Here is a 10716-nt window from a genome sequence, read left to right on the forward strand (position 1 = left end):
ATAGCGTATCAGGTTGCCCCCACTCCCCCGGCCAGCGGCAGCACCTCCATTTCCCCGGCGCTGTAATTACTTTAGGGAGCTTCCGTGTGGGCGCGAGCAGCTACAGAGAATGTGTGTGTTTAGTGCGTGTGTGTGTGTGTTTAGTGCGTCTGTGTGTGCGTGTGTGTCTGTGTGCGCGCTGTGCGATGGTGCGAGATCGAAGTGGAAAAAAAACGCAATTTTGTGTTTGTGTGTGCGTATGTGTGTTTGTTTTCCAGTGACAGAGCCAGTCCCCCCTGCAGACAGAGTGGGTGATTAACAGGGTTGACGCCTAGAGGGTGGCCCTCTCATTAACACTGAAATCACACACACACACACACACACACACACACACCAAGGCATTTTCTCTCCTTTTTTTCTCCCTTTACTATTCTTAGCGGTGCGTCTTCACTTGCAGGCGTGTTTGTGAGTGCGGCGACCTTTTTAGAAATGTTAAGATGATAAAGATGTGCAGCATGGCGATCATTTCTTTTTTTCATAATTTCACTCGTGGTTGGATAAAATTTGCCAATAGTCTATTTTGATCGCCGCGGTTCAACATCTGACAAAAGCGCTTTTTGAAAGAAACGCAGTTTCAAATTGAGTTGAGATAAATTTAAAAGAAAAAAGGGAAGAAAATCCCTTGACAGCAATGTCTCCTTTATTCAAACCGCTCCCCTTTAAAGGTGTGTGAGTTTGGTTGTGTGTCTGTTCTTGTGATACCGTTGACGCGAGGCAACTCTCTTACCTTTTTAATATCACAATCCAAATCCCATCCAGAACTAGAACTCCACCCAATAGTCAGAAGTTTGGAAGGTTCATTCGTAGATTTTTCTATTAAAAACGTAGAGGAACATACAACCATTACTTTTTTTTACAATGCCAACAGACAAACCTAGTTTGACTCTAAAGTGATTGTCCTGCAGCATCAGCTGTGCAACACTCAGCCATTTAAAGAAGGTTTTTGATGCTTGTGGTATAACTTTTCTGCTTTTGTCTTACTCTTCTTCTCCTCCAGTACTATGAGATGTCCTACGGGCTCAACATTGAGATGCACAAACAGGTGAGTCAACGTTTAATCCTTATTATTTTACTCTTGCATGCGCCAATCACGTAGAATATGAACCCGCTGTCAGTTTGCTCTGGAAAGTGTCTTCAAATACCGCAGCGTGGCCACATGTGATCCACAGGGAAGCAAATAAGGGGTTGAGATTTTTTCCTAAACGTGGCGCTGACTTGTCTCCTCTGCACCCGTCCACGTTCCCTTCGCTGTGCTCTGCAGAAACCAGCAAGAGCCTCAAATGAGAGCTGCTGCAATTACTAACAATTACTGAATCAGGAGCACCACAGCGAGTTCTTCTTCTTCTTCTTTCTACTTCTGCCTGGTTCAGACGGCATCCTTTCTTATACTCTGATTTGTCAAGGACTATCAGTACATCCGTCCATTTCCTCTTTTCTAAGCTGATAATTCGAGCAGGGGGGGACCTTGGAGGGGTTCCAGCTTCCAGCGACTTCTCATCGCCACAAAACCAACCTGTTTTACCTTCAGAGCCTTGAAAGTCCACAATCCCTCGCCCCGCGTTGTTCTGCTGTTGATGCAGGCGCAGCTGTGCATTCCCCACCGTGCACCTGCAGCTCACTGATTGGCAGGTGTGAATTACGGGGATAATCTCCCTTCACTCTGGGAGTGTTCAGGGACATTTGAATGATGCCGCCCGAGGCCGCGTGTGGAAATGCAGACGCCGGGGGGGGGGATTGGCGCCTCCGCAGTTGCCAAATCAATTTGAGTTCACCGTATGCATAGTGATGGCGAGCACGGAAATGCGCACGTGGAAGGGAATATTATCATTTCCGAGACTTGCAGACAGAAGTTTATTTTAATTTGCGCTTATTGATGTGGCAACTAATTCTACATTACATATTGATAACTTGTGGCTTAAAACCACAAGAGCAGCCCCCCCACCCTCCATCCTGAAGAACTCTTCACATTCAGTGAGGACCGTTCAGCTAGAATCAGCGGGCCGTTTTGATGCAGAAAAGAAAAGGCAGGCGAGGGGCGGAAAGCCGATATCCACAGTTTGTCTGGGGGAGTAATTTATGCTCCGCCTGTAGGAGGGAGAGAGCGATGGGCCTCCAAAGGGCCGGCCCTTATCAGTGACCTCGTCTGGCGCTGCCCTCCACGCACGCACATACACACACACACACACACACACACAGTCTTATGATTGACAGCGCACACTGGCAGGCATATTGGGAGAAGCGAGTATGCTTTGACAAATGGACACATACACACAGAGGTAGCAGCTTCCATGATTTAAAGACCTTCACGTATGCACCCACACAAGCTCTGAGGCAGGAGGACTGACGTGATGTATGCGGTACAAACACACACGCATATTTATAGGCGTGCGTACGCACACACACGCACACACACACACACATATATGCACGCCGACTGTTACGGACTCACACACACTGCTTTTTTTTTTGCACTTTATTCCCTTTATCTCACACAAATAAAATTCAGTCACGTGTGTGTGTGCTCATGTGTGTGTGTGTGTGTGTATGTGCGCACGTCTTTTTGTGTACATTTGCTCCTGTGTTGTCCGCAATAAAAAACATTTTTTTGAATGTGCCTGTATCCTCTTCTATTCATCCATATGCTTGTGTGTGTCTGTGCGTGTATCGGCAGGTGGTACGTCTCCATAAGGTGCGTGTGGGTGTGCGTGTGCGCGCGCACTCGCTTTGTGCACAGTATGAGTGGGTGCGGGGAATCTCTAGTTCCATTAGAGAGTTGAAATTGAAGGGGATGTGTGGTAACGAGTGTCGAGGAGCATTCATGTCTAGGCCTATTGTGCACAGCCAGTGCCTCCCCCACCTCACCCCTACCCTCTCCCCCTTCTGCCCCTCCTCCCTTTCCACCTCTGTCTCTATTTCCCTCAGTCTTTCTTCATTTCTCTCACATATTCACTTGCTCCCTCTTGATCACTCCGCCCTACTCGAATCAAAATGCCTCTCTGTCTGTTCCCTCTCTCTCACCCTCTCACCCTCCCTCTCTCACCCTCTCTCTCACTCTCTCTCTCTGTTTCTCCATGTTTTGTCTTGGGGAAGAGAAGCAAGGTTGAGTTGTGGATTGAACTGTGAACATGTTGAATGCAGCCCTCTTTGTCTTTGTCCCGTTTCCCTCCCTGTTTAGTCTTGTGTAGTCCTGCTGTAGACAGCATAACCCCTCAGCTATGTTTTGCTCGCGTTGTTTACGGCTTTGGGAGCTTTCGCACAACAACAAGACAATCTAGCGCACACACGGTCGTCATTACGCACGCATTTACTCACCTGTAATTAGGGGACTTGAACTGCCTCTGGACGCGTTCCTCTCGGTAGGTTGTGATGGCAGAATGATCTACATCAATAAGTACATCCAATAGAGCCATATAAGAATGTCCATTAATTGATGAGAGGTTTGACTGAAGTTTAATAAGAACCATCAGCATCAAATATAAACATGAGGCCCAATGGATCATGGTCCAATTTTCCATAGTCAGTTTTACATTTTATTATATTATACGCTATTAGATCAGGGCTGTCCACACTTTTCCGGCTCGCGAGCTAATTTTCACCTAACCAAGTCATGGTTTTTGGCATCATTGGATCTCTTGAAGGTGTTTCATAAACGGTGACGGAGTACGATGTCGGGTTGTAATCCGGCAGGAAGCGACGGCACAAGACACCCAAACAGAGAAGCGCATTCAGACAACAGCAGGAAGTCTGTGAAATGTTCAGTTTGTTTAGGCTGCCTTCCTACGAACGCACTCTTTAATCACCTTACGCACACACACACACACACACACACACACACACGTCCGTGTTTGCTCTCCCTGTGAATCTAATCACACGGGATCATTTACAGAAGGATACAAAGGTACAATAAAGGTTAATATAGACATTGAAATTGACAAAAAGCAGCAGAGACATCCGAGACCGTAATGAACGCTGCGGAACGACCTCGCTGTATTTGTGCGCTGGCCCAGTTGTGTTATGATGTATGTTTCATTTGCTGCCCCCCCCCCATACAAGGCTCTCCTGGGTGAATGTGCACTCGAGGAGGGTTGGAATAAAGCCGTGTAAAATGTAAAGGCAGGACAAAAGAGAAGAAGCAGCGTTCAGACAGATAAAAGCGTAGGGAGACACAGAGGAGGAAAATACAGAGCACAGATTTAAAAAAAAAGAAGGGAAACCGAGGCGAGGTTGGAGGAAGAGGGGGGAGGAGAGAGACTCATAAAGGGCACAGAAAAAAAGAGGAAGAGCCGTAGTTGGTATGGAGCGAGTCCCGCAGAGACGTTTCAGAGAGACATTTCAGAGGCGCCGGGGAGAGTGTGTGTGTGTGCGTGTGCGTGTGTGTGTGTGTGCGTGTGTGTGTGTGCGATGACGAGCGGACCGGGGTGAAGCGCTCGATGGGGCGGCGTGCTCCGCATGCCTAATGACGGTTCGGAGGAGCCCCGCTCTGCTCGCCGTGCCACGAATTAGGCTCCAACACAATTACTGCCGCTTTGCATATCTCAGACGGATTGGGTGATTACCAACCAAATGTGATAATAGACCTGCGTGTGAGAAAGATGGAGAATGTGCAGGATGAGAAAAAGTGGGGGTCGTCTGCAAGTGCCTGCATGGGTGTGTGTGTGTGTGTAAAAGTATACCTTACAAGCAACTTAATTAATGAGGTGAATGAGGGATTTTGGTGTGTGTGTGTTGGGAAGGTCAGAGCAGATGTTTCCCATACTGATGAGAGTGTGGTTTGAATCATACGGGTTTAAAGGATGAATCTGGTGACGTGCTTTGGCTTTTTACTTTGTCAGCAAAGGGAAAAAATGGATTGAATCATTTTGTTTTTATTGTTTTCATATGTGTTTCAATGCGGTGACTCACCCTGATAACAGCAGCCAATCTGATGCGAGCGAGGGGGGGGGGGGGCGTCAATGGAGCGTTCACGCCCACATCGCCCCTGAGACACGGCGGACTAATGCTCGACTCCCCTCGGCCCGGGAGGCCACTTCTTTTTATCTTTCCCGTCATTCCTCTGTCTCCGGGCCGAGTTTTACAGTGGAGCATCGCTCCGCGCCCCCGTTGGTCGGAGTAACCCGTCGTGAGGGAACACGTCTCGGGGAGGCGAGGCGGAAAGGCTAAACGCGCTCGTCTCGTTACGTTTTGCACCACGCAGAAATGAAATAAAATAAAAGCCGGGCCTAAAGGGTGTGTAAGCAGCTTTATCAAAAACACACCACGCGGAGTCACACACACACACACACACACACACACACACACACGCACGCTGCCACGGCTGAGGTGTTCCTTCATTGCGGGGAAGTGTCATGTCCTCACTGCAGCACCAGATGTGTGTTCGTCATCTGCGCCGTAAAATAGTCCCCGACTCCTGTTTGAGGAACATCTGCTTTCGAACTACACACAGACTAAAAGATGTCCGTCTTTTCTCCGCAGGCTGAGATCGTGAAGAGATTGAACGGAATCTGCGCACAAGTCCTCCCCTACCTGTCTCAGGAGGTAAGCGCACAGACACACACACTGACACGCAGTCCGCCCTCTGACCCCCTCACTTCCTGGAATGGGATCTCCCTCGTTCGCGCCTCATTACCTCTTCACCTCCGCGACCCCCTCGCCCTCCCTCCCTCCCTCCCTCCCTCCCTCGCTCCCTCCCTCCGGCCGTCGCTCATCATCACTTGCCTGCCGTGTTCCCTTCCGACCCGCTTTCACGTTTGTCCCCCTCTCGGTCCCCCCCCCCCCACCCTCTCGTCTGCCATATTCAATCAGTTTTCCCTCCCCCCACTCCCCTCTTTCCCTTTTTCCCCTCCCGCTCCTCCTCCATCTCCTCCTGCTCCTGCTCCGCCGCACTCTTTTCTGTGTGTGTGTGTGTGTGTGTGTGTGTGTGTGTGTGTAATAAATGGCTGTGTGATTCAGATAAGCCGCGCTCTTATCTGCCCACCAGGGCGTTGTCCTCCACCCATTACAGCACCAACCAGCCATCCATCCATTCACCGGTGTCACACTCGGCTCCTGGCCTGAAAGCTGAATGGCCGGAGGGGGGGAGAGGGGGCGGTTGTCGTTCTCTGCTGGGACTATTGATATTGATCTAACCTCTCCACCTCTCCCTCTCCCTCCCCAACTCCCCTCTCCTTGTTTTTGTCTTGCTTTTGTTGTCTCTCTCGCTTTCCCCCCTCTCGCCTTCAACCCCCCCCCCTCCCCCCCCATCCCCTCCAAACCCCCACCTCCACCACCCACCCACCGTCTCCAGCACCAGCAGCAGGTCCTGGCAGCCATAGAGAGGGCCAAGCAGGTCACCCCCCCAGAGATGAACTCCATCATAAGGGTATGATGTTCCTGCCCGCAGCCCCGCTTGAGGGTCTTATGATGGCTTGTTCTATTGTTTTCGTCAATGACTTTCATCTATTGGCTTATTGTTTTGTATATTTTGAAGAAAAAAACGTTTTTTTTCTTAGGTTTTTCCTACTGCAACTAAAATTGGTCAAATATTGACTCAAATAACCGGAACAGGTATTGGTGGCAATGTTGTGATCCTTATTACAATAAATAACAACTAAAGTACATTTATATCTTTTTTTAAAAATGTATTACCTTTTTTAAAACATTAAGTAAAGGATAAATCCCCCCCCCCCCCCCCCCCACCCACTACAAGGGCACAACTGTGTAGATAAAGCTAGCGTGCTGCATATTGGATCAATAAGGATGGGGCATTAGCCTGCCACCTGTAATCCTTCATCTCTGGGGCTTTGATGTTCGCCGGCTACACTTTATCAATATGAGCCTTCTAGCGGCTCCGTAGTAACTAGCTTAGCTCGGCTACTCCATCATTTTACCAGAGGTTCAGTATTCGCTAGCAGAGCCACTCCCAACGTGTAGATACAGAGGACACTGGTCCACGTAGGTCTGTTGTTGTTGTTTTTTTAGGACCGGAGCGTCTCATCTTAGCCTACGGAGCCACAGGACGTGCTTCACCTTCCAAAGCAAATCTATATTTTTGTCTGCCATAGCTGCTTTTATCCTACTTCTACATCACATATACCTCAAGGACATGGAGCGTATCACCTGCGAGTTGAATGTAAAGCAGAGCGCTTTGCTTTGGAGGTGTAGCCCGGGGCATTTAGATCCGCTTCATGAGAAGTTAGTCAGGATTGTTATAAAATCTGCCCCATTTAAAAAGGATCAGTGTCTTTTTATATGTTAAAATGAAACATGGATCCCATGGTATTTTTATGTTAGATTGTGGAACATTTTTCCTTTGTAAGAACCACCGCCCCCCCTCTCCATTTTGTACACTATTCTCCCCTCTATCTTATTTTCTTGGGGCTATATAGATTGAAAATTGCCTCCTGTAATAAATAAGTTATGTGCGCGGCAGACTTTCCGTCTTCTACCGAGCATGTATTCAGCTTTTGATATGTGCCTCCCATCTATCCCATTGTGCCTGAGCTATTAGCGCCGCGCCCGCGGGCTCATGTATTAGACCTCATTCGTGATGTATAATCGCTCTGTGCTTTGCAGATTTAGAGTCCCCCCCCCCATAGTGACTCGTGTGTCGGCTCTGTCCTGCTGTGCCTAAGTTGTGTCTGGTTGTCTTCCATGTAGCAGCAGCTCCAGGCTCACCAGCTGTCTCAGCTCCAGGGCCTGGCCCTGCCCATGACCCCCCTGCCGCTGGGCCTGAGCCAGCCGAGCCTCCCCGCCGTCACCACCTCCTCTGGTCTCTTCTCCCTCTCCTCCCTGCTGGCCTCCCAAGCCCAGCTGGCCAAGGAGGAGAAGGCCTCTCGCGAAGGAGTCGACAGCCACCGCGAGGAGGACGGAGACAAGTCCGATTAGACGGGGGAGGGGTCCCCCATTCAGCTGCGCTTTTTTTGTCCAGAGACCTGAATCCCTAGATCCCCCCCCCTCCCTCCCTCTCTCTCTCTCTTTCTCTCTGACCTTAGCTATTACGGGCTTCAATCCCATCAACACAACTCCAGCTTCATACCCCTAACCAACTCCCTTTCATTGGGAGGGCTTTGGCCCCGCCCACTTACGCCAGACTAGTCCCGATCGCTCCATATTTACCTCGCCGAGGTTGTTTCTTTATCGTCCCTTCTCTCTCATCATCGGGGGGTCTCCCGGGTCTTGTTCGATTTAACGACTCTCTTCTCTGCATGTGATAAAGCTTCAGTTATCTTGTGTTTTTTTTCCATCAGTACTGCTTTCTATTTTGGTTCCTTCCTGCCTTCCTGCTCTGGCTCTCGGTTCTTATTCCTGTTTAGTTTCTTTTTTTTTTTTTTTTTTCCTCGTCCTCTCGCCTCTGTTCTAAGCTGGTCCTTGTTATTCAGGACTGATCTGTGACACTGATCGCATCGCACCGCAGGCTAAACGTTATTTGGCAAGCTGTAATACTCTTCAGACACAACACAGGACTCCCAAGAACTCCATTTTCCCCCGACGAGGAGGTCCGACAATATTTTTTGGCAGCACCGATTGCATGCATTCATTCCAAGGTACAACTTGGCTTTGAGTTTAACTGGTGGATTGTTATGGATCATAGAAGTGTTTAACTAGTGTCATTTTCCCCTTCTAAAGGGAGAAACCACACACACACACACACACACAGACATCCCAAAATCGTTATATTGGGAAGATGTCTCCAAACCAGAAATTCTGAATTCATCTTAAAGAAGCAGCACCTCTGTAGAGTAGTTGATAAAGTAACCCTCCCCCCACGTGAGGTGCCTGTTAAGTACGACATCCCACCTGCACCTCAACGGAGGGGCAACATTTCCCCGCGGCCCGTAAGTGAGCAGAGATGCTGCTCGCCTCCTGTAGCGTCTCCATCACCCTCTGCATCTTTAATGAGTGTGTGCATGTTGCGTGTGTGTCAGCAGGGGGCAGTGTGGGTCTGCCTCACCAACGGCTTCAGCGCAAAAGGAAAAACACTGAACAAAGGCCGTAAATTGGGCCGTTTCACGAGACGTAATCTCTGCATGCGCTCACTCCCAGTCTCTGGTCAGGATCCAGTTCTCTTGGGGAGGGGGAACCCGTCTTAGAACCTCAGAGTGGAAGCTGAGCTTTCGATCCCTCTGTCATTTCCGATTCGAATTACGGTACATTTTTGACTGGCGGTGCAGATCCGTCGCATGTGGGGTTAACGTTATTCAGTACGGCTGCGATGAGTAACCCCCCTCCTCCCGCTCAGCCTCACAGGCCCTGTTTTCAAGTCAGCCTCACCTTTGCTGGGAGTAATGCGATGTCACCAAAACTCTGGCGCTGTGTTCAAAACTGTCTGTCAGAACTTTAGGGCCCTCAAAAGTCTTCCTGGTACACGGCTTGATGGTGGAGGCAGATTGAAACAGCCTTGTGTGGCTTTTCTACAAACACTCAGAAGCAGACTTTTCTCCGACGCTCTCTGATTGACACTGAGAATGAATCGACGTGTGAAAATAAACAATTTCGCTTAATCCAGGGTGGGGGGGGGGGGGGGGGGGGGGGGTGGGACACACCGCGCCACACAGTCCTTGGCTTGCTGTCGATAACAAATTAGAACGTTATGGCACCCAGAGTAAAGCTTTTTGTTTTGTCCCAAAGCTCAGACGACAAGCGCCGCTGTTGCCGTGGTTACTTTAGTGACGCGCGTTCACACGCAAACACACACCGACATTTTTCTTAACTTTTTAAAGAATGCAATCAATGCACTTGTTTTGTTTTTCCCTCTTTCTTGGAAATATGAATCAATACGAAGCAGAACGAGAGTTACAAGGCTGACGTTATAAACATACAAATTTACTTCTATGTATTTGTTCAAGTAGTTGGAGGCGCAGTTATACATAGAAAGCTTTATGTGTATATAGCTGCATCTTTTCTTGTCTGTCCTGGATGATTTTTGTGCTATTGTGTAACAAAAACTGATGTGACACCGGGGGGAGGAGGGGGGGGGGGCTGCAGTACGTTGACCTTTGACCCCTTCTCTCCTCTCTGACCCCCCCCCCCCCCCCCCCCCCCGCCCCTACCCTCTTCTCCCACGCCACATCCCACCTTCCTAACTTTTTGCCCCCATAGCGTGATGCATTGTAAGCGTTTTGAGCTTTGTAAAGGTCTTTTTTTAAATACTTATTTTGTGCATAATGTAAAACCTGAAAGTGTGTACTTTGGCAAAAAAAATGTTTTGTGTCTGAAATCATAGCTTCATTGAAACAAAAAAAAAGAACCTATTAAAAAGTACAACAAACATTTACTATAAATAATATGAAATGTTCTGCAGTAAGGAAGGACTTCTGGTGCCTTACAAATAAAGTCAATCAAATCAAAAGTCTTCTGTGACTCTTTTTGAATGTCTGGTTGGTGGTTAGAAAGCCGTTATTGTGACTGACTGAATAAAATTTGATTCCTGTAAAAGCATTTTTCCTTAAACATTTCTTATTCAGTTTTTCCTTTAATCAAGAAATGAAGGATATTTCATTATTGGTCAAACCTTTTGGCTGAAAAGTATATTTTTCATCGACAAACCATATGTAGTGGTTGGAAACATGTGATTACTGTTTGTGTCATTTATTATGTTTTAGGGGGGAAAACGGTTTAGTCTGAAGTCTAAACAATAATAATAAATGACTGAAACTACAAGCAGCACGTTCAAGAATTTAGGGTCCATGAAATCCCAAG

At 48.3% G+C, this 10716-nt stretch overlaps 1 protein-coding gene across 3 annotated transcripts in view; it reads left to right on the forward strand.

Annotated features, from left to right (window-relative positions):
* Positions 1 to 10366, forward strand: part of tle5 (TLE family member 5, transcriptional modulator) — a 28850-nt gene extending 18484 nt beyond the window's left edge. Inside the window, exons 4-7 of one of the 3 annotated variants that reach the window (XM_040184138.2) lie at positions 1037 to 1081; positions 5512 to 5574; positions 6323 to 6397; positions 7675 to 10366. In XM_040184138.2, coding sequence (XP_040040072.1) covers positions 1037 to 1081; positions 5512 to 5574; positions 6323 to 6397; positions 7675 to 7902 — 411 coding nt within the window. In that variant the 3' untranslated portion in view covers positions 7903 to 10366. The remainder of the gene's footprint in view (positions 1 to 1036; positions 1082 to 5511; positions 5575 to 6322; positions 6398 to 7674) is intronic. The other 2 variants (XM_040184139.2, XM_040184140.2) reach the window with 2 other exon arrangements.
* Positions 10367 to 10716: the final 350 nt, after the last annotated feature.

Source organism: Gasterosteus aculeatus, chromosome 8, assembly GCF_964276395.1.
Source record: "Gasterosteus aculeatus chromosome 8, fGasAcu3.hap1.1, whole genome shotgun sequence".
In the NCBI taxonomy this organism is placed as follows: domain Eukaryota; kingdom Metazoa; phylum Chordata; class Actinopteri; order Perciformes; family Gasterosteidae; genus Gasterosteus; species Gasterosteus aculeatus.